At 42.0% G+C, this 23,323-nt stretch overlaps 1 protein-coding gene across 3 annotated transcripts; it reads right to left on the bottom strand.

Annotated features, from left to right (window-relative positions):
* Positions 1 to 180: 180 nt before the first annotated feature.
* On the bottom strand, positions 181 to 21,930 carry kcnj14 (potassium inwardly rectifying channel subfamily J member 14). 3 transcript variants are annotated; one of them, XM_065261359.2, is made up of 5 exons: positions 21,798 to 21,930; positions 13,973 to 14,726; positions 12,031 to 13,834; positions 3,389 to 3,706; positions 181 to 3,232 (listed from the first exon to the last, which is right to left on the bottom strand). In XM_065261359.2, the coding sequence occupies exons 3-5, from the start codon at positions 13,048 to 13,050 to the stop codon at positions 2,960 to 2,962; spliced, it is 1,611 nt and encodes a 536-aa protein (XP_065117431.1). In that variant the 5' UTR covers positions 13,051 to 13,834; positions 13,973 to 14,726; positions 21,798 to 21,930; the 3' UTR covers positions 181 to 2,959. The 3 variants fall into 3 exon arrangements, with proteins under 3 accessions (XP_065117431.1, XP_065117430.1, XP_073667745.1); XM_065261358.2 differs by having other exon boundaries at positions 12,031 to 14,726; XM_073811644.1 differs by lacking the exon at positions 21,798 to 21,930 and having other exon boundaries at positions 12,031 to 14,862.
* Between the last annotated feature and the right edge of the window lie 1,393 nt (positions 21,931 to 23,323).

Below are 23,323 nucleotides of genomic sequence, written 5' to 3'. Positions count from 1 at the left end.
TGTTGACCGTTTTATGTACACTGTAAAAAATGAAAAGTTGGATAAACTAAAAAAAGTACTTTAATTGGTAACACCTAAAAAATTAAAGTATTTTTTTTATAAAATAAGTTGAATGAACTTTTTTGTACTTTTTTATGTGTAACCAATTCCAACTTTTCACTTTCTACAGTGGATCATAAAACTTAAATCTAAATGCTTATCGTTTTGAAGACATAAGTTGTCAACATAATAAAGAGTCTGAAAATGAAACTCAGCCAATAAATGCACAGCATATATGTGGACTCCTTCTATACTTTTTAAAAAGCTTCACAGGTGGCACCTAATTAAGTTTTTTATAGGGTGCACTGTGCAAAGCATTCTACACTGTAAAAAAAATCCTTGTTGCACTTTTTTAAGTTCAAGCAACTTGAATTTACAATTCATTTAAACTTTCTTGACTATAACTTTATTTTAGAAATACGTTTTTTTTATCATTTATGGTAACTCCTCACTAGTCAATTAATTCATTAGACTTAAAAATTGTGTGCAACGAAGATTTTTTTTACATTGGTGACATCTTTTAAACAGTGAATAGTTAAAACACAGTTTTGTTATAACACAGTTTCTAAAATTGGCAAAATAGTATTAAAGAGCACCTATTTCATTGCTAAAAACAATGCTATTTTGTGTATTTGGTATAATACAATGTGTTTGCGTGGTTTATGGTTAAAAAACACATTATTTTCCACATACCGTACATTTTTGTAGCTTCAGATTTCACTCTCTTCCTGAAATGCATGGATTTGAAAAGCTCTGTGTCCCTGATTGGCCAGCTAATCTGTACGTTGTGATTGGCCTGAATATCTCTGACGTCAGCTGGAAATATGACGCTCCTTACCATGTTTGAAAGATTCGGTTGCTAACAGTAGTTAACTTACAGAAGCATGAGGAATTATGATAATGTCGCTCTTTACTACATCACCAATCCCAGGAAGTAAACTGTTGTCTACAATCCGTGTGTTTGTTGTAGTCAAAGAAAAGAGATTTACGTTGGAGACAATATCTCGCATCATCGTTTACTTTGCATAGCGTTAACATGTACTAATACACACTTACACACCAAACAAAATGTAAAAACGTGAATGGGACAATAGGTGCTCTTTAATAAAGAATGAGTGCGTATGTCTAAACAGTGGATGTGTTATATTTTGTTACAGTGAATGTGCTAAACACAAGTGGTGGTAACATGGAGACTTTGTGTATCATGATACAGTACATGACCTGAATAAATGTGACCATGACTGTGAACCCCAGCTAAATGATTTTTTTGTGATTTACTGCATTAAAAAAAAAAGCTGGGTTATTTACAAACCAGCGTTGGTTCAAAATGGAGCCCAACCGTGGGATTATATTAACCCAGAAAATGAGATGTTTATTTTTGCCCCAACAATGGGTTAAAACAGCCCAGCATTTTGGGTTGAAACAACCTAAAGGTTAAATTACAACCCAACGTGCTGGGCTCGTCCCTTTTTGACCCAAACGCTGGGTTGAAAAGAACCCAACATTTTTAGATTGTTTTTTCTAAATAAAATCATCATACATACTGTAAAAACATTATATAAAAATATATCCTTGATATCTATTGACTGAGTAAGATTAGATCAAAAACTTTGATGCTCATAATTTGATTATGAGACTTTAGCCTGGATTTCACAGACAGGGTCCTAAACAATAAAAAATATAGTACATACAGTTTAAGAAACCTGAAAATGCTGCAGATTTTCAGTAGTTTCTTGGTTTGCAGTGGCTCTAGCAGCTACTTAGACTTTAATTCAAGACACAAAAGTTATTGCAACAAGTAGTCAGATTTTCAAAAAAGGAAATATCTTAAATACTGGCTTTGCAGGTTATATTCGAAAGGAAATTTCTACAAATAAATGCACCCTATACAAAGGGGTCCTTAAGTTGAAAAGTTTGAAAACAACCACTGCTCTAAAATCAGTTACTGGTTGCAGCCACTAGTGGCCACTGTTGTGACTTTGTCAGGTACATGCTGGAGCAACTGCAGTCTGAATGTTGATTGCCGAGTCCATTCAGCTCACTGGGTCGGTGTCGCAGCCCTCCTCTCGTCAAAATGACCTCTCTATCCCTCTTTTCTCCCTTGCACTCTCCCAGATCAGTTGAATTTGATCTGTTTCATGAGTCTGTTTTCAGTCTGTTTGACCTGCATCTCCTGTGGTTCTACATTCCCCTGTATTCTGACTCAATAACAACCCCACCTAAAGGTTTCCTCTCTAAAAAGCTCCAAGAATCTGAAAATCTCTGAGAAATTAACCAAAAATGAATTGCACCAACATTTGTTATTTCCAATAAAGGGATTATGCAAATGAGTGTGCAATTAAAACTAACTGTGCAATTTACCTGCTTGTACCATATGGTTTTTATTATTAAATAATAGCTTGAATTACCATATTCCCGCTAATATACAATGCACAGAAATACCTACAGAGCAATGTGTAATAAAAAACCTGAATCCTAATGTAAATAAAATGAGGTGTGAAACATTTTTGCACATAGCCTAGTAAAACTAGATTGTAGATGGTTATCAAAAAGGATGCAGGTTTTTATGCACCACTATTTAGTGAATCCAACCCTTTATCAGTCTCTACGTCCCAAGGCAGTGAAAAGCCCATTTAACTCCCCTACTCTCCATCTTTTGTGCTTTTTGTCTTTTCTCACCCCTCTCTGTCGTAAGTAAGATCTATTGTCATTTATCAACCCAAGGTCTTACATTGTTCCTTTATGACTCTCTTTGCCTCCGTCCCCCGACCAAGTCTGTCTTTCCAGCCCTTTGTCTCTATTCTGATCTTCTCGCTCTCTCCCTACCCCCAATTCTAACTCCTCCCAGCGTTCTGGCCCGTATCCATTCTTTCTCTTTTACCCTGACCATTGCTTTCCCCTTTGATTCCAGCCACATGGCTCAGTGTATATGTGGATGCTCACTACAGGAGTCCTGTCGGGGTGGAGGTGTGGGGTGTACGCAAGAAGGTGACGGAGAGGGTGCAGACGAGGGGGAGGGAGAGTACTGGTCAAGGCAGGGAGAGACAGAGGAGGAGAGCTGCAGAGCCACCTCGTTCTCGTAGCAGAAAGAGGAACGGGATCCCAAGATGTATTGTCTCTCTGCTAACTCTTTAGCACTACAGGTGGGCATGTCCGTAACCTTGTATGTCCTGTTGAAGTAGGAGTAGTCCACCTAGAGGACGGGAAGACAAGTTTAAAACAAGATGAGTGCTGCAAACTTGAACCCATATCAGCAAGGCCAAGAAATTGCTTAAGCCAAGTCATAAGCTTGCAATATAATTTCAGTGCATTGAAAGAAACATCAATTTTGTTTTTGGCTGAATCTAACCTGATAGCAGTTCTTCCTCTCAAAGAGCACAGGCTCGAAACGGTGACCCCAGAGGATCTCAGAGGCCAGATATGAAGATCGGCATTGGGTTGTCATGGCTGTGGCCTCCACCATGCCCTCCAGAATTACCACCACTTCCAGTTCTTTGTCTCCCTCTAGTGTACGTCTGTCCATCTCGAAGAATGGACTCTCTTCATTAATCTCATGCACGATGGTCACAGGCGACACCAAAAAGATGCGATCTGTTCCAGTGTCAAAGCCGACATTTATGTCTTCATTGTCCAATGGCAGGAACTCGCCCTCAGGGGTCAACCGTGGCTACAGAAAATGTTAAATATCAATATTTTAAGGTCTATATTATAAGACCATATATAACATTTTTACAGGATATAGGGGCAGTTTCCTGAACAGGATTTAGATTAATTCAGGGCTAGGCCTTTTTATATTAGGACATTGAAGTAGTTTTTACAAACAAACAGTACTCATGCATCTTGCAACAAAACAATGGCACTTATATATGTTAAGATATGTCAGTACAATGTGTTAAGATAGCTCAACCATGCATTTTAGTCTTGGACTTGGATCATTCCAAAAGTACCCCATAGTGTTTAAAATCATTTAATTGTTTATCAAATGGGCCTTCAACCAGGGGTCCGGGTGGTATTACCCGGTGTGCTCCAAAATTGTTTGAATTCAAAAGAAGTTTACACTCTATAACATTGGTTCCCTTTCAGTCGGTCACTACGACGTCACGTCGTGACCGACGAATTGGGAACTCGCTTAGAGAGACCAATCTGCTTCGTTTACTACTAAAACGCCAATGAACTTGGCATTGAGATATTTGCATAATGCTGGCGCCGCCCCGCCAGGTGCCTTTATAAGCAGCAGGTGCAAATAGGGAAATTAGCTTTTTCGCTTCGAAAGCCGGCTTTATCTGCTACTGAGAAGCTACTCTCTGCTCTTCTGGGAACGGTTGCTGAAGTTGATTGACAAGCAGTACTAACACAGCGGACGCTCGCAGTATTCCACGGCTCTGCATCTTTTTTGTTTTGAGTTTAGTGTGTGCGTTGCCTTCCCTGTGCGCATCATCAGCTGAGCACCTAAAGAGTGATTTCCCTAAAAGAGTGATACGTGAGAGCTCTGTGTCTTTTTAAAGGCAGCCACTCTCTCGTATATGCAGAGATCAGCGTCCTTTTCAGGATAGCTTTTCGCCCGTGCGATCTTGGATGCGAGAAGTATAGGGTTCCAGTGACGGTCACGAGCGCTGTCTTCGTGCTCAGGCATCGAGCACTCCGGGGCTGCGTTCGTGGAGAGTTTCTGTTCTCTCTGTGAGAGCATAACCCTCTTGGATTGCGGAGACAACTGTCGTTTCTACGGGAACGCTGTCCGCGCCTTTGCAGTGCTGACGCCGCCATGGTTGGGCTGTCAAGCGCTCGCAGGGCGCCCTTCGCGTCACTACGCTGAGTAGGACGGAGGATGCGTCCTCCACCTACCGGCCTTCTCATCCTCAGCCGGTTGAGGCTCCGGTGGAGACTGCAGAGTCGTGTTCTACGATGTCTGCCGAATCCATTGGACCTCCTTCTGGTCCCGTCACTTCTGCAGCATCAGAGGGGTGTCCATTTTTCCTCCGAGGCAGAATCGTTCCGGAGATGGCGGCCGTGCCCGCTCGAGCGGCGGAGACGGTAGAGTTGGAAAGGTTAACCCCTCTCCGCCCGAACCGTCCCGCCCACATGATTGGTACTTCGGAGCTGCTCGGGCCTCTCGGTCCTCTCCTCCTGTGCCTTTCTTTCCCGACGGCACGAAGAGCTGACGTGATTTGCGGCCGTCCGGCCGTTCAGCTTTCACCCCTCACCTCCCTCACCAACGGAGCCGCTAAGGGCGGGGACCCCTTCAGTGGAGCGGGATGCGTTCCTGGAGGGACCACCCAACCCTTCCCTCCCGTGTTTGTAGACAGTCGTCCGGTTATGGACACTGCCCATCAGGCATGCCGGAGAGGCGGCTTCGGCCCTGCACGCAATAACGTTGCTGCAGGCTCACCAAGGATTTACGAGGGAGACCGCGACCTTCAGTCGTGCGATGTCCACCACAGTGGTTCAAGATCGCCACCTTTGGCTGTGTCTGGCTGACATGACGGACGCAGGCGAGAACAACTTCTTTAATGCTCCTGTCTCACAGACCGGCCTCTTCGGCGAGGCCGTGGAGTCGTACAGCTCCGCTGCGCAGACTGAGGCGATCTCCTAGGTCATGCCCCGGCGAAGGAAAGCTGCCCTTGGTCCACCACGCTGGCTCCTCAGTCTGCCTCTCGCCGTCGGCGTCCTGCGGCGACCACCTCCGTTCCCCTCCTCGGACCCCATCTCGGCAGCGCAGGGGAACCGGTCGTCAGCAGCTCGCCCCGCCCGCTTAGCCGCTTCCCGTGAAATTCGGGAATTTAAGTGGCCAGTGAAGGGCGACCCGGATTGGCAGAGGATCACTCTTCAGGAGATGGAGCTCCTTCCCCCGATAGAGGGTCGGGTGGAAAATCCTTGGTTTGCATATGTTCCACCGGCTGTTCGGCTGGTACCCACTTAACCACACATAAGAGTGCATTCCTCTTCCCTCTCTAGGTCTCCGGAGGATCGAGAGAGCCGTGAGCGGGTCCACACCAGCTCCCCTACCTCTCCTCTATCGCCAGCGGGTGACCTGAGGAGTCCGAGCTCTCTGCTGAGGAGACCGGACCACCAGCACCCTCATCGGAGTCTGCGCTCTCCGTAGAGGAGACCAGATGACCGTTACCCTCAGCGGGCTCAGGTCAGTGTCACACACACATACTGTAGATGTTTATGCTGTCACAGCAGACGCACCGGCAGTCCCACCTGTCTCGCTTCGCTGCCCCACCGCGGGTACTTCGGTAGTGTCGTTATTTCTCCTCGTATGGTGCCTGGGTGCTTGGCTTCAGTTCCCAGCCCGTTTCGTTGGGTTTTACGCACGATCCGCCTCGGTTACGAATCCGGCACTCCCCAAAATTCGGGCTTTCGTTTCACTGTGGTGAAAGCGTCCGATGCACATGTACTGCGTGCAAAAGTCGATATCCTGTTGGCGAAGGATGTTCGAGCCGGTCCCTCTTACCGAGATGATGATGATAGGGTTTTTCCAGCCTTTATCTCATAGTACCCAAAATACGCGGCGGGTTACGATCGATTTGATTTACGCACCGGCTCTACGAAGGTGTTCTTTTTGGATGATAACGCCGAGGCTCGTATTTCAATATTCAGATCGGTTTGCAGCCTTAGACCTGTAAGACGTGTACTTTATGTGTCCATCTCCCCTCGCTTTAGACCGTTTTTTTGCTCTGCGTCGTGGGGTGGGCATATTAATACTGAGTACACCATTCGAGCTGTCTCTCTCTCTCTCCGTGTCTCCATGTGCTAGTCACGGCATTAAAATATCAGAGAGAGAGCGTTGTTCGCATTCTGCTTTTATGTACGTCGACTTATAATAGCCCGTTCTTAGCAGACGTGCGCGAACACAGAGAGTTAATGCTTCGGCATCTCGCTCGTTTAAGTCTTCAGGTCGACTGGGAAAGAGCAACTTTGCCCCGTGCAGAGGATCCTTTTTCTCAGTATGGAAATAAGACTCGATCGACTAATTGGCGTGTTTTATAAGAGCGCGCAACCTAGTCAGTTCTGACTTGCCTCGGTTTAATTCGAGGGAAGTACGCGGTCCCTCTGAAACAATTTCAGAAGCTCCTGGACATATGACAGCATGCTGCGGCTGTGACACCGCCCGAGCTGCTTCATATGAGACCGCTTCAGCGTTGGCTTACGATCGAGTCTCGAGGAGAGCGTGGCACACCGACATACACCGTGTAAACATTACACCTGCGTGTCATCTCAATTTTTCCCCGTGGTAGACCCGGCATTTCCGATAGAAGATGTGCCCCTGAGGGGTCTCCTGGCATTCTGTATATTGCAATGCCCTCAGCACGGGATGATCAGCCACGTATGACGGGCTTGCAGTCTCAGGGGTGTGCATAGCACCCCAACTGCCGTGAGCGGTGCGCTGTATATCTGGGACTTGTACGCTCCGCTATGGAGATGCGAGGGAAGGATGTATTAGCCGTCACCGATAACATTGCGACTGTTGCGTTATTTACCGTTAAGGCGGTTTTGCGCTCTCGTCACCTGTCGCATCTCGCTCGTCATCTCCTCCTTTGGAGTCAGAAGCATCTGAGGTCCCTTCGTGCCATTTTCATCCCGGGTCGCTCAATACAGCGGCAGACGTGCTTCCCGAGCTGCGCCCCCGGCGAATGGCGACTCCACCCCCAGACGGTCCAGCTAATTTGGAAGAAGTTCGGTCGTGCGTAGATGGATCTGTTTGCGTCGCCGGACGATACCCACTGTTGCCTTTTTTATTTACTAACCGAGGGCAGCCTCGGCGTGGATACGTTGGCACACAGCTGGCCGCGGGGGCTGCGTAAATACGCATTCCTTTCAGTGAGCTTTATCGCGCAGACCTGTGCGAAGTCAGGCAGGACGAGGAGAGCCTTTTTAATAATCGTCCGTACTGGACGACTGGGAATTGCTTTTCATAGTTAATGCTCCTCGCGACAGCCCTCCCTGGCGGATTCCCCTGAGGAAGGACTTTCTTTCTTTAGGAAGGGGCACATTGGCACTCGCGCCCCGACCTGTGGGATCTCCATGTATGGTCGTTGAGCGCCCGCAAGGTTTAGGTGATTTATCGCAAACGGTATCTAACACCATCAACGCGGTTCGAGCACCGTCCACAGACGGGCTTACGCGCTTAATGAAACCTTTTCGTCACCTGGTGCTCTTTGCAACGCGAGGACCCCAGAGAATGCCCATTAACATTGTGCTTTTATATCTTTAACATAGGTTAGATGGTAGGCTGTCCCTTCGCCATTAAAGTTGATATCGTCGCTATTTCTGCTCGTCACTCACTCACTTATCAACGGCAGATCAGTGGGCCAGCATGATTTGGTTATTACATTTAAGAGGCGCTCGCAGGCTAAAACCCTCGCGCCCTCCCTCTATTCCTCCTGAGACCTGTCCATGGTGCTGAAGCCCTTCAGGTCCCCCATTTCAGCCTTTGCAGTCTGCGAGTCTGAATTTTTTGTCAATGAAACTCTGACCCTGCTAGCATTGGCCTCCATGAAGAGAGTAGGGGATTTACATGCATTCTCTGTTGACGATTCGTGCTTTAGTTTGGTCCTGCTGTCTCACTGAGACCCAGACCAGGCTACGTGCCCAAAGTTCCCACCACTCCCTTCAGAGATAAGGTGGTGAGCTTGCAAGCGCTGCCCCCGGGGGACGCAGACCCAACCATGGCTTTGTTGTGCCCCGTACACGCACTGCGACTCTACGTGGTTCGCACGCAAAGCCTCAGGACCTCAGACCAGCTCTTTGTTTGTTATGGTGGCCAGCAGAAAGGGAAAGCTGTCACTAAGCAGAGGATGTCTCATTGGATAGCTGATACTATCGCCCTGGCTTATAATCTTCAGGGTATTTCTTGCCCTTAATTTTAGAGCGCACTCCACACGGAGTGTTGCCTCATTTTGGGCTGTCGCTCGTGGTTCCTCGCTAACAGACATCTGTAGAGCTGCTGGTTGGGCAACACCTAATACGTTCATTAGATTTTACAGTGTTCGTATCGAGCCTGTATCCTCTCGTGTTCTTTCCTCACCAGGGAGGGCACGGAGAGCAGACTCGCAGGTCGGCTTGCAGCCTCCAACTGGGGCTCCTAATTGAGTTTCAGTATGGAAGGCCATCAGAGCAAAAATGCGTAATGGTTTGAATTGCTCTTCCTCCGATGCCTTGGCAGCCTTTGTTGCGGAGCATTGGCTGTCAGCCTCTCACTAGCTGTATTCTTACGAACCTACGTGTTTGGCTTGGGCTCCACATTGTGTCCCAACGGGTTCCTTTGTGAGTATTATTCCGTGGGGTTAATCCTACCAGCCCACGTTTCCCTTAGCAGAGCACTGCTTTGCTTACACAGCCACGGCTGTCATTTTTACCTCAACTACGGTTGACTTTCGCCCACCAATAGCCCATAATGGGGCGGTGGCTTCCGCAGCGTCCCTATTCCGCTCAGATAGGGCGCTTCCCAGTCGCTGGCACTACTGTGGGGTTAAAGGAACATCTAGTGCCCGGCCTTCTGCCTTAAAACCTAATTCTCCTTCTCCTTAAGTGGAACCGGAGGGCTTTACGCAGACACTGGAAGAGGTCAGCCCTCAGTGGCGTTTTGGTAGGGATTCCCAATTCGTCGGTCACGACGTGACGTCGTAGTGACCGACTGAAAGGGAACGTCTCGGTTACGGATGTAACCCTCGTTCCCTGAAGGAGGGAACGGAGACGTCACGTCCCGTCGCCACAGGGCTGCTCCCTGCTGTTTATCGACCGGTCACTTTCTCCCGGCTTTCTCAGCGAAAAGAAGCTAATTTCCCTATTTGCACCTGCTGCTTATAAAGGCACCTGGCGGGGCGGCGCCAGCATTATGCAAATATCTCAATGCCAAGTTCATTGGCGTTTTAGTAGTAAACGAAGCAGATTGGTCTCTCTAAGCGAGTTCCCAATTCGTCGGTCACGACGTGACGTCTCCGTTCCCTCCTTCAGGGAACGAGGGTTACATCCGTAACCGAGACGATTTTTCTTATCAGTAAATTACAGGTACCGTATAGCTAAGCATGCTTCTGTATAGCTCAGTGATGGACCATTGCATTAGCAGTACTAAAGGTCATGGGTTTTAACTTGTAATGCACTCTAAGTGGCTTTGGATAAAAGCGTCTACCAAATGCATAAATGTAAATACATTTCCCATCATTCTCCGATTCATTCACATACAGGTGCTGGTCATATAATAAGAATATCATCAAAAAGTTGATTTATTTATTTATTATTCATTCAATACACACAGACTGATATATTTCAAATGTTTGTTTCTTGTAATTTTGATGATTATAACTGACAACTAAGGAAAATCTCAAATTCAGTATCTCAGAAAATTAGAATATTTTGAAAAGGTTCAATTTTGAAGACACCTGGTGCCACACTCTAAGCAGCTAATTAATTAAAAACACCTGCAAAGGCCTTTAAATGGTCTCTCAGTGTCGTTCTGTAGGCTACACAATCATTGGGAAGACTGCTGACTTGACAGTTGTCCAAAAGTCGACCATTGACACCTTGCACAAGGAGGGCAAGACACAAAAGGTCATTGCAAAAGAGGCTGGCTGTTCACAGAGCTCTGTGTCAAAGCACATTAATAGAGAGGCGAAATGAAGGAAAAGATGTGATAGAAAAAAGTGTACAAGCAATAGGGATAACTGCACCCTGGAGTAGATTGTGAAACAAAACCCATTCAAAAATGTGAAGGAGATTCAAAAAGAGTGGGCTGCAGCTGAAGTCAGTGCTTCAAGAACCACTACGCACAGACGTATGCAAGACCTGGGTTTCAGCTGTTGCATTCCTTGTGTCATGCCACTCTTGAACAACAGACAGCGTCAGAAGCGTCTCGCCTGGGCTAAAGACAAAAAGGACTGGACTGCTGCCGAGTGGTCCAAATTATGTTCTTTGATGAAAGTAAATTTTGCATTTCCATTGGAAATCAGAGGAGAGGCACACAATCCACGTTACTTGAGGTCCAGTGTAAAGTTTCCACAGTCAGTGATGGTTTGGGGTGCCATGTCATCTGCTGGTGTTGGTCCAGTGTGTTTTCTGAGGTCCAAGGTCAACGCAGCCGTATACAAGGAAGTTTGAGAGCGCTTCATGCTTCTGCTGACCAAATTTATCATGGAGATGCAGATTTCATTTTCCAGCAGGACTTGGCACCTGCACACAGTGCCAGACACAACAATGCAGAAGAGCTGAAGGCCACTATCAGGGCAACCTGGACTCTTTTAACACCTGAGCAGCGCCACAGACTGATCGACTCAATGCCAAGCTCCATTGCTGCAGTAATTCGGGCAAAAGTAGCCTCAACTAAGTATTGAGTGCTGTACATGCTCATACTATTCAAGTTCATACTTTTCAGTTGGCCAAGATTTCTAAAAATCCTTTCTTTGTATTGGTCTTAAGTAATATTCTAATTTTCTGACATAATGAATTTTGAATTTTCCTTAGTTGTCAGTTATAAACATCAAAATAAAAAAAATAAACATTTGAAATATATCCGTCTGTGTAATGAATAAATATAATATACAAGTTTTACTTTTTGAATGTTATTTGTGAAATAAATCAACTTTTTGATGATATTGCAATTATATGACCAGAACCTGTACAATGCAAATCATAGCAAAACCATCAACAAAATCCATAAGCAATGACACAAACTCAAAAGATTTAGGCAGACTACAAATACAATCAATCAGAGAGTTAAGTCATATAAACACATACGCACTTGGTAGATTAGAGAGACAATGGTTTTGTTAAAGTAATCCACTCTTTAAATCTTATAAACCTCTAGTATGAGACTGAATACAAGCCCTCATTACCAAACCAGCTGTCCAGATGTCCACTCCACTCTTTTATTCTCTCTCACTGCTGTGTTCATTCAACCTTATTTCTTTCCTGTTGTACTGTCACTGACAACAAAGTATCATGTGTGGTGCATAAATATGATAATAATTCAAAACTATTGACTTTACCACTCACCTTCAGGAGCTGTGCTCGTACATGGGCCTCGACCAGGTGGCTTTTGCGCAGGTTTCCCACTCGCCACATCATGCAGAGTTTCCCGTCCCTCATGGCCACAACTGCCATATTCGAGAACACCAGCGTCTCATTACGCTTCTTGGGCTTGGCGATCTTAGCCATTACCGCCCCGATGATGAAAGCGTCGATGATGCAGCCCACAATGCACTGCAAGACGACAGCCAGCACCGCCAGGGGGCAGGCCTCCGTAACGCTCCGGAAGCCATAGCCAATGGACGTCTGCGTCTCCAAAGAGAGGAGGAACGCTGCCATGAAACTGTTCACCTGCTGAAAGCAGTGTTCCTCCGTCTCTTCTGTCACTGCTGGACCGTAACCCCTTTCAGCTTCCAGAGGAGCGAGAGAAGAAGAAATAGATGAAGGTGAAGATGATGCTGGGGGAGCCAGGTCCCCGTGAGCGGCGGCGATGAGCCAGAAAGCAAAACCGAAGAGAAGCCAGGAGAGCAAGAAGGAGAGGGTGAACACCACGAACATCCATCGCCAGCGGATGTCCACACAGGTGGTGAATAGGTCGGTGAGGTAGCGCTGGCCCCTGTCGCTCATGTTGACGAAAGTGACGTTGCAGCGCCCGTCCTTGCCTACAAAGCGCCGGCGGGGCTGGCGGCACTGGCGATCACGGGCCGGCGAGGGCGAGAGAGAAGGTGAGGATGATGGTCTTATCTTCTCCCACCTCCCTTCTGCCCCAGCCTCACCCCTGAGCACTGGGCCACACCTTTCTCCTCCTCTCCTTCCTCCTCCTTCTCCACCATCATCATCATCTTCATCATCGTCGTCCCTTTCTCCACTCCTTCCTCCGTTGCAACGGTGAAGATTAAGTACTTTCCCGTTGCAGTTGGAAGATGGAGGCTCACTCATGGAGGGCGAAGTGACGTCATCACTTTGAGCCAACCTCATGACTTCCTCCTCGTCCAAAGGAGTGTCCACGACCGCACTGAAGCGTCGCTTCACTCGAGCAGCCCCCATTAAGGCAGATGTTTGTATTGTTAAAATTTTTACTACAGAGGATTTAGAGCATAACAACCAATAACGAAAGATGCAAATAAAGTCAAAAGAAGTTCAGTTTGATAGTGTGCCAAATAAATCCAGTGTAAAAAATGTGGTTTTGAGAGGACTCTCAGAATTATATAGATATATCCAAAATCGATGTCATTCACTCAAAGACGAAAAGGTCCAGTTTGTCATTCAAATCCCGGCAGCCAATCACTGTCCAGAGATGGAGGACAATCACACTAGACATCATCTCTGACATTTGAAACTCTCTGTATCTGGTAACTCTTCACAATGCGTAACTGTCAAACTATCAGTATATAAAACCAGTATCAGCCTGAATCCAGACAGCCAGGATGATTCTCTTAAGTTCCAAGGTTGTTGGATGCAGTAAATATAATAAGATAAACATTTTTACTAATAAACAAACACTATACACTTTTTGATCAGGTCAGATGGTGGGATGTGAGGAAAACAGAAGGTGCTGCTTTATGCTAAATTATGCAACTTATATATAGCAATAAGAAATTAAGCAGCTGAAAGGCACAAACACAAAAGGCGAAGCCAACTATAAGAATGCAGAAGGAAAACCTATACAACATAAAGCAAACATCTAAAACAATGACACAAATCAAGCTTTAAAACATGTATGGAAATGGGTTCCACATGCATTAAAATGCATCTATCACATTACATCTAATATATAATAAAATAACAACATGCATATACAGACCAATCTTTCCCTTTATGACCTCTTCACCTTTCCTTATTTAAATGGATGGATGTGAAGACACAAGAGAGACATGCGGTTAATATGAACACTTGTAATGGTTGTATGCTCAGTATTTTTGAAATTGTGGACTTAATGAATTTGTGTCCATGTGAAAGCATATAATACCATGAAGCAGGACCAGTCCAAACAGTTCAATCGGTTATGAGTGACATTTATAAGTGTCACCGTCTTGTTTGCATGTCCAGTTTGGTTTCCTTTGAAAGACAGTCTCATTTTGTGATAGAAAACACTTCTGATTGAAGTTCATGTGATATAAGTGAAAATCTGATTAGGAAAAATGGATATACTACAGTAAGGAAGTTTATCATGAAAATGAATTATGAACCTTGACCTCTTCAGACACTTAAATTTCTTTTCATTGGCTGTCTCTGTGACAATTTAGATTTACCTTAGAATAATCTTAGGTAGAAAAACAGTGTTGACATATTCCTAAAATGAACATTAAGCCAGAAAAAAGAAATAATGTAAGGGCTGTATGGAGTATTTCATGTGTCTGTATGTATTTGATAAAAAATGTGACTGGGAAGGATATATAATGTTACCTTTTCATTCACCTCTTTTGAAAAAAACTTGAATGAAAGAGAAAAGGCTGAACGTAAGAGAAAAGTGCATCTAGCACAGGTTTGTGCGAAAATTCCTTGTACAGATGCAAAGAATGAAAAGAGAGAAAAAACCCAAATCAACAAGTAGTAAAGAAGAAAGACAACTTTTCCAAAGTGAGAGGTGACATAAGGGTTCATCTTTAAATATCTTCACGGGAGCAAATATAACTCAAGCAGGCGCCTGTCACGTTCCTCATACATGAGTCTGGATACATGAGTCACATGTGCAGTGAGGTCATCATGGTCTCCGTTAACTCCTAGAGAGAGTGAATAAAAGTTCACATGAAATTTAAATGCACAATAAGACAAAAACATGTAAGCTGAATTGCAAACATGCTTCAAATGTCTGGTTATTCTCGTCAAAGGAGACTTTTTACATATTTGAATGTACAGTAAATGTAATATGTGGATAATTATCAATGCTGGTAGTGTTTTCTTCTGTGTCTTTTGTTTTTGTCTAAAAATTATGGGTTTCTCTTCCAGCCAGCAAGCACAGACTTCAAGGCTTCAAACTTTTGGTCAGCCAAACCCTCTTGACCTAAATTATTAGTACCTCCTGAGATTTTAAATAAAAGTTTCAATAATTCAATAGCACATTTGCATGTTTAACTAAAATATTTTAAAGTTATTTTAAAGTTTATCAGTAGGTTTTTGCATAGTTATTGTTATTATTATCTGTTACCTTCATCTGGTAATTTTCTTTTATTGGAACATAAAAAGTTCATCTGTCCATTTTGCATGAGTTTGTGTAATGGTCACATGACATGCCAACACAATTTCAAGGCAAGTCGTGTTATAGTCACAAAATATTTGTTTAATTTATTCATATTCATGGACACGATTTTCCGCTTTTTTTCATGCCATTGAGGAAGAAAGTCTTTTTGTGTCACCCAGCACAAATTTCTATGAATAGTTTTTCGTGTGCGTGGCACGACTTTCATTTTCGTGTCATTTCATATTTAGTTTTCTCATTGATTTTTTCATATTTTTAAATAATTGTCGCTTGGGGTTAGATTTGGGGTTAGGGTTAGCATGTAATTTTATGTATTGGTTTCTACATGTTTTTTTCTGATTTTAAAACTATTTTCGCTTGGGATTTGGGTTAGGATGTCTGAAATGTAACAGAAAGTCGTTCTAACCTAAGCAACAATGGTAAAAAAAAATAGGAAAAAACTATGAAAAAACAATACATAAAATGACATCAAAAAGAAAAAACTATTTATACAAATTTGTGCTGAGTGACAAAAAAAGACATTCTTGCTCAATGGCACAAAAAGCGAAAAATTGTGTCCATGAACACAAATAATTTAATCAAATATTTCGGGACTATAACACGACTTGCCTTGAGATTGGGTTGGACATGCAGTCTTTTATTTAGATTTTCGTTCAATTTTAAAATTATTTATTTACATTTTATGATTCAACTTTAATTGATATTTTTTTCATCAATTTACAAACTCCTTTAAAAATTACCTTGCGAACCACAAACCATCCAGCTGTACTAAACAGACCAATATGCTTGTAGCCCGGCCTATCCTAGTTTTGAAAACGATGTCTGTGCAATTTTACATTTCATAAACAAAAATAAAATCTAATAAAAAAACATAATTATTAAATAGAAAAGGGGGCATGTTTTTAAGCTATAAAGGCTTTGCTCACAGGTTTTGTTTTTTATCCATGTACAGTCAAGTGGCTATCACTAGAGATCTGGACAGCATGTGTTTGTGTACTCATTTCACCACCAGCCTGTGACCTCTCCAAACAACCACACAACTAACCTATAGGTCTCTCTCTTTCTCTCTCGCTCTCTCTCTCTGTGCGTGTGTGTGTTCAATTTATCTCTGTCTGCCTGAATCTCATTAGAGCACTGAACCTATTGATTAACACATAAACCAGCACTGCTGTAAATACATCATTGACAGAAAGCCACATCATACTTATATACTTTATTATTATTATTTATACAGATTTATAGTCTTACTATTGTTATGACACTGTAGTTATAATAAATTTAGAGGCTACATGGGAATCCATACTGTAAAGTAAACTCTTACAAATATACATACATTTCAACCTAAAATCTTTGTTATTTCTCAATTGCCAATAGTGATTTGTTTTTAATTATTTGCATTTGTCAACTACTCAACCCAAACAGTGTGGAGTTATCAACTTCACTGGTATTCATCACATGTATCGACTGAGCATGTGTCAAACTCTCTCTCTCTCTTGTTCTCTCTCTTGTCTTCACGCTGAAGGTGTGTGCTGAAATCTCCCATGCCACTTATATGAACTGATTACTACACTAACACCCTGATCCTACCCTTGGTGTGTGCAGCATTCAGAGGTGTCAGATATGAGACCTCTACAGGTCAAGGTCAGAGTGATATTTGGATGCTTGTATAATGGCTGTCAAAGACCCAGATCAGCAGTGTCACGCTTGTTTAAAGCTGTACATGTCACAGACTGATTTTAACAGAAGACTATCAAAGTCTGTGAGATGAAGCCCAATTCAGCACTGAGACTACAAAACAGGGTTAGAGAGATATTTCATTTAAAAATCATGCAGCCCCTGTTCAGTGCCATTACTACTTTTTTTAAGATGTCAAATAAATCTTTCATGTCCCCAGAGTACGTATGTAAAGTTTTAGCTCAAAATATCATATAGATAATTTATTATAGCATGTAAACATTGCTACTTTATAGGGGTAAGCAAAAATATGCCGTTTTGGGTGTGTCCTTTTGAATGCAAATTAGCTGATCTCTGCACTAAATGGCAGTGCAGTGGTTGGATAGTGCAGATTAAGGGGCGGTATTATCCCCTTCTGACATCACACGGGGAGCCAAATTTCAATGGCCTATTTTTTCACATGCTTGCAGAAAATGGTTTACCAAAACTAAGTTACTGGGTTGATCTTTTCACATTTTCTAGGTTGATAGAAGCACTGGGTACCCATAGCACTTAATCATAGAAAAAGATTTTCATGATATGTCCCCTTTAATGTAACTATAAATGTGTTCAGCTAAAGAAAGCAAGTCATATACATCTATGATGATTTTAAGGTGAACTATTTAATTTTTGGGAGATTTAACACAAGTTGTTTACTTTCTCTGCCTGTTTGAACCTGCATCATTCTACCCATCCTGTTGTCAATCTCTCCTGGTCTTTCTATGTCTCTTGCTGATTATATGTCCATGTTCAAGTGTTATGAAGGCAGATTAAGGTTCACTATGAAAATCATTTCAATAACATTCAGTACAGTGGATAACCTTTCCATATCTTCCTCTCACACATGCTCTGTGTTTCACCTCATAAATCTCATGGGGATAATCTTGAATCAGAAAATGCTCAGTGTAGTCTATTATTACATCACAGTGTTAATGTCATTCAGACTGGGCGAGTGTGATGTCATTATACTTTACTGACAGCACATGCAATTCAAACTGCTAAAACACTACTGACACTTTATCAATGAAAAACAAGAAGTGTGTTCAGATGGTTCAAACTATAGAATTGCATCAAATAATTATATTTGATAAAATACACAATAATACAACAGCCCACATTCTGCACAACCAATCCATAGCCTCATTGATTCCCCTATGCACAAAATGGGGCCACAAAATCTTCCTTCATGCCCTGTGTTTGCATTCACATGGCTGCAGCTCGATCCCTCTCCATTTCCCTCCCACAATTTCTATTTCTTTTTCAGTTTCATTCTTTGTTTAAATACACCAGAGGCATGAGATGAGTTTGTTTGTGAAATAAATTCTGGCAAGAGTAATAAGAAAAAGTATAAACTAAATAAAATTATCAGCTACAGCATCTCAAAACAACCTGTGTGTGAAGAAGTGAAAAGAGTCCTATTTAATATAGATTTGTGTTAAACAGATCTTCATCTAGTCATTTGCTCCTTTCTCAAGTGCCTCAATAATGACTCTTTTTCTTAATCCTAAGAGAGATCGCAGCCTTTTCCTATCAAAAATGATTTTGTCCATCTTTTTGTGCATTATGACATATGTCTCTGCTAAAATCCCTCTGGCTGATATCACCCTTCTCCTCAAACATCTTTCTGTCTCTCTGGTTTCTGTGCGGATGTCTCCACTGCTGCTGCGACAGCAACACTTCAATCCCAGGAGCTAATAAAGTGTTGTGATACCACATATATATACAGAGGAGTCTTGAATTTGGTTAAAACTGCCTGTTGCTGCAGATACAGCACATACAGAAATGAGATTTACAATAGGAATCAGGACAATACAGAACAAAGGGTATACCACTTATTTCTGATCAACAATTAAACTTTACCATTACTTTTGTTTCTAAATTGCTCTAAAACACCTATTATCAAAGGGGTCATAGCTTTTTAAGTGCTAAAATTGGGGCCCTAGTGCTGTTATCAATCTAGAAAACATGAAAAAGAACAACCCAGTAACTGGGTAAGCCATTCTCTACAAGCATGCAATAATTAGGTCGTTCAGTTTTCGCCTGTTTTGTGAGGTGGGTAGCAAGGCCAATTACAATAATGCCGCCCCCTTATTCTGCACTATTCAACCACGGCGCTGCCATTTGCAGAGAGAAAGAGAGAGAGAAAATAATTGACAGCACAATTGAGTTTCAATTGCAACAAACCACCATCATTGCGATCAGTGTTTGCATTTTATCACCTCATTTGCATTTTAAAGGACACACTCAAAAACGGCACACTTTTGCTCAGGCCTACCAAGTGGCAATTTTAACATGTGATACATTATCTGAGAAGTATTTAGAGCTAAAACATTACATATGCACTCACACCAAAGACTTATTTGACATCTTAAAAAGTCTCACAATATGACCCCTTTAAGGCCATTTCAGCTACTGCGCATGCACACAGGTTGGCAAATGCTTTATCAATTGATGATTTGTTCTTTTAACTGCTAGGCAGGACTTCCATCGCCAGAGCGGCCATTTTGGTTGCCCGCATAGAGTCCCAATTCACATCCTATCCGTCCTAAATAGTATTCAAAACTAGAATTAGTACATCCCAAATCGTAGTATGTTGAAATGAGTATCCCAAAGATACCCGGATGGTCTACTATTTCCGGTTAGAATTCGAAGTGCAGATCAATGCACACTCTAACGGCTAATATTGCCCACAACCCATTGCGTGCAGGAGCAAGGAGTTTAACCACACTGACCCTCTTGCTTATTTGTAGTAATACTGTGGCTGTACAAATGTTAACTTTATTAGTCCAATGAAAGAAACATGGTTACTACACTTTTACTATAGTAAAAGCATGGTTCATTTTCATCTGGGTATTTTTGAGTTCTATACATAAGTATAAAATTAAGTATAAAATACGTTAAACAATAGTTATACTATAAACTTTCAATATTTTGACTTTAAAATAAGTATCTTTCGTTACACACATTGCACATGAATGTCAGAACCAGACGCCTCACAAGCGACCTGCGTTTGGTTCTAGGATGACGCCCTGCTTCACTCCATAACTTAGAACACATTGTAAAATGTATTGTGAAAAAATGAAGAGAAAAAAAGATGGGAATAGTAAATAAAATTATATTGGACATAAGTTATAAAAATGAAAGAAATATTGTTAAAGGAATAGTCTACTCATTTTCAATATTAAACTATGTTATTACCTTAACTAAGAAGAGTTGATACATCCCTCTATCATCTTAGTGTGTGCACGTAAGCGCTGGAGCGCGCTGCAACACTTCGATAGCATTTAGCTTTGCCCCATTCATTCAATGGTAGAGATAAAGTTAGAAGTGACCAAACACATCAACGTTTTTCCTATTTAAGACGAGTAGTTATACGATCAAGTTTGGTGGTACAAAATAAAACGTAGCGCTTTTCTAAGCGGATTTAAAAGAGGAACTATATTGTTTGGCGGAATAGCACTTTTGGGAGTACTTCGACTCGGCGCAGTAACACTCTCCCTCTCCCATTATGAGAGGGAGAAGGGGAGCGGACTTTTCAGGCGAGTCGAAGTACTCCCAAAAGTGCTATTACGCCATACAATATAGTTACCCTTTTAAATCCGCTTAGAAAAGCGCTACGTTTTATTTTGTACCACCATACTTGCTTGTATAAATACTCGTCTTAAATAGGAAAAACGTTGATGTGTTTGGTCACTAATAACTTTATATCTGTTTGGTACCATTGAATGAATGGGGCTAAGCTAAATGCTATCGAAGTGTCGCAGCGAGCCCCAGCGCTTACCTGCACGCACTAAGATGATAGAGGGATGTATCAACTCTTCTTAGTTAAGGTAATAACATAGTTTAATATTGAAAATGAGTAGACTATTCCTTTAACAGATGCAGGGTAATCCTTGAGTTTCAAATTAAGTGTTCATTTTTAAGTAACTACATATAACAGTGATACTCCTAATGAAAGATCTTAATGTCATCATTTTTACAGAAATCACTGCAGCCTGACAGATTTAGCATCTTTACATTGTGCAGCTAAAGAAAATAATTGCTTCTTAAACCCAATGACCTTGAGGTTAATCTCTATGAACTACAGATGAAAATAAAGAAATGAAATGAAAATCCTCTTTGTAGTGCATCTAATTCAGGGCAGTTGTATTGATCTTAAACAAAAAGACATTTACAATTCAACTACCTTTTCATGTGTTTCCTGAAAACGTTAATGCAGCTTAAACTGTACCTTTACTTGCCTACCACACTTATGAGAATAGATCATAAAACATATAGATAATAATAACTTTATTTACTGTTTTTTATAACTGTAAAAAAGCACAATTTGTGTGTCAACAGCTAATGAACATTTTCTTTTACTTAATAAATCTGACAACATTGTTACATTTGCTTAAGTATAGGGCTTCAGTAAAGTAAACAGATCTTCTGCATGCTACCACCCTTTAAAGTATGTTATATTAATCCTTATTTTGTACTGTGATATCAGCTGTTGTGAATGAGCCCTGATTAAAATGTCAAGTTTCACCTTGACCTCCTCTCAGGTCAACTTGATGATTCACAACGTTTTATCAACTTACAAAATAGATCTTTATGACCTAACAACGAGCACTTATTCATTTTTATGTACTTTCTTACACTCAATATTTTCACAATGGGTGCAAATTTATTTTGGATATAGAGAGTGAAATATTTGTGCATTTACTGCAACTGAAACTCTTATTTACAAAAGCCTACATGTGTTTCTGTATCGGTTTTTGTTCTGCGATGTAATGAACTCAATATTGAATGAACTCTAATGAACTCTTTTATATAGAACTTGAAAAGCACTGATACCAAACCCTTTAAAGTGCAAAGTTTTTAGATAAAAAATGACACTCACCGGTTCGTCCACTCGTCCTCATTTTAGTCCAATTCAGAGTGATTTTTCTGTGTATCTGTTAAGTCCGAGTTTCCGGTTTAAGGTTGCATCGCATTTTAAATCTTTGTTGCGCATCAACGTGATTTGTGTGGTTGTCTCTGCGTGCTCTGGTTCACGCGCGCAGTGAGAGATGCATGATGTGCACGAGCTGCATTCTCTGCTTCCACTCCATGTGACTCGTCTATCTCTCTCTTACCTAGTGTGTGCTTAATAACAAGTTTAGGTTTAGCATACAACTACTGTAGCAATGCCCTCTGAACTGGAACACTAGTCACGGACAGAAGATGACAACACAAGTTTAACCAGATTTATTTACAGTGGCAGAGGACATGATTCAATAGGTGAGTTGATGAGAGAGTTTGTTTGATGGACTTTGCTTGGTAGTAACAGTCTTTTCGACTTTGCAGGAGAGGATGAATTGCCGTCTGGATGATAGCCTAGACTAAAGCACTGATGATGATGATGATGATGGTGATGGAGGAAGACGAAGATGGGTAAGAATTGGAACATGGAAAGACAGGTAAGTATCAACGAATACGCATTAAAGAGCTGGTCCGATTCGCGATTTTACATTTCCTTTGGTGTGTAAGTGTGTATTATTAGCCTACATGTTAACGATATGTAAAAGGTACAAACCCCAAAGTAAACAATGACGCGAGTTATCATCTCCAACGTAAATATCTTTTCTGGACTACAACAAACATACGGATTGTAGGCAACAGTTTACTTCCTGAGATTAATGATGCAGTATAGGCCGACATTATCATAATTGCCCCCCTTGGACTCACTGTAGTTAACTCCTGTTAGCATTGCATTGTGAGCGAACCTTTCAAACATGGTAAGAAGCGTCACATTTCCGGCTGACGTCAGAGTTATTAGGCCAATCACAACGTACATATTAGCTGGCCAATCAGGGACACAGCGCTTTTCAAATTGATTAGTTTGGTACAAAATCAGTGCGTTTGAGGAAGACATTCTCTGAGATACTCTGGTTCACACTCCAGCATAGTAGGTGGCGGTATTGCACCTTAACGTTGGATGCCACCCGCCATAAAACATAAGAAGAAGAAGAAGACATTCTCGGGGGCAACAAAAACACAAACAACGCGAACACATTGTATTATACCACAAAATAACGTTGTTTTTAGCATATAAAATATAGGAGCACTTTAGCAAGACCAGGCAATGATGTGTGTAAAAAGAGCTGCTTATGTAGGGTTAGCTTTATGACTAACAAGTGTCCTGATAAATCAGATTGATCTAGTGATGGTCAGGGAGGATTGTGGGAAATGTAGTGTTGTTGAGACAAGAGCAATAATAATTAAATAAGTAATTAACAAGAATGATAAATAAAAACAGCTGAATGGACTGAAATGTACTGAGTAAAATGGTCATTGCCTTTTATCTTAGATAGGCCAAAAGAAAAAGACTGAGATTGATCAATGGAAAATGCTCTCCAGGCACGGAAACAGAAAGGGAGAGAGAGA

The sequence above is a fragment of the Paramisgurnus dabryanus genome, chromosome 13 (assembly GCF_030506205.2).
Source record: "Paramisgurnus dabryanus chromosome 13, PD_genome_1.1, whole genome shotgun sequence".
Taxonomy (NCBI): domain Eukaryota; kingdom Metazoa; phylum Chordata; class Actinopteri; order Cypriniformes; family Cobitidae; genus Paramisgurnus; species Paramisgurnus dabryanus.
The sequence above is the reverse complement of the archived record's forward strand: the minus strand, read 5'-3'. Positions and strand labels throughout refer to the sequence as shown.

What these genes read in the sequence shown, in the direction of transcription:
- kcnj14 (XM_065261358.2), bottom strand. Translation starts at nt 13,050, where the DNA reads ATGGGGGCTGCTCGAGTGAAGCGACGCTTCAGTGCGGTCGTGGACACT. An exon ending in TACGAGCACAGCTCCTGAAG is followed by an intron (nt 3,707 to 12,030) that starts GTGAGTGGTAAA and finishes CATTTTCTGTAG; the next exon opens with CCACGGTTGACCCCTGAGGG. An exon ending in AGAGGAAGAACTGCTATCAG is followed by an intron (nt 3,233 to 3,388) that starts GTTAGATTCAGC and finishes CCCGTCCTCTAG; the next exon opens with GTGGACTACTCCTACTTCAA.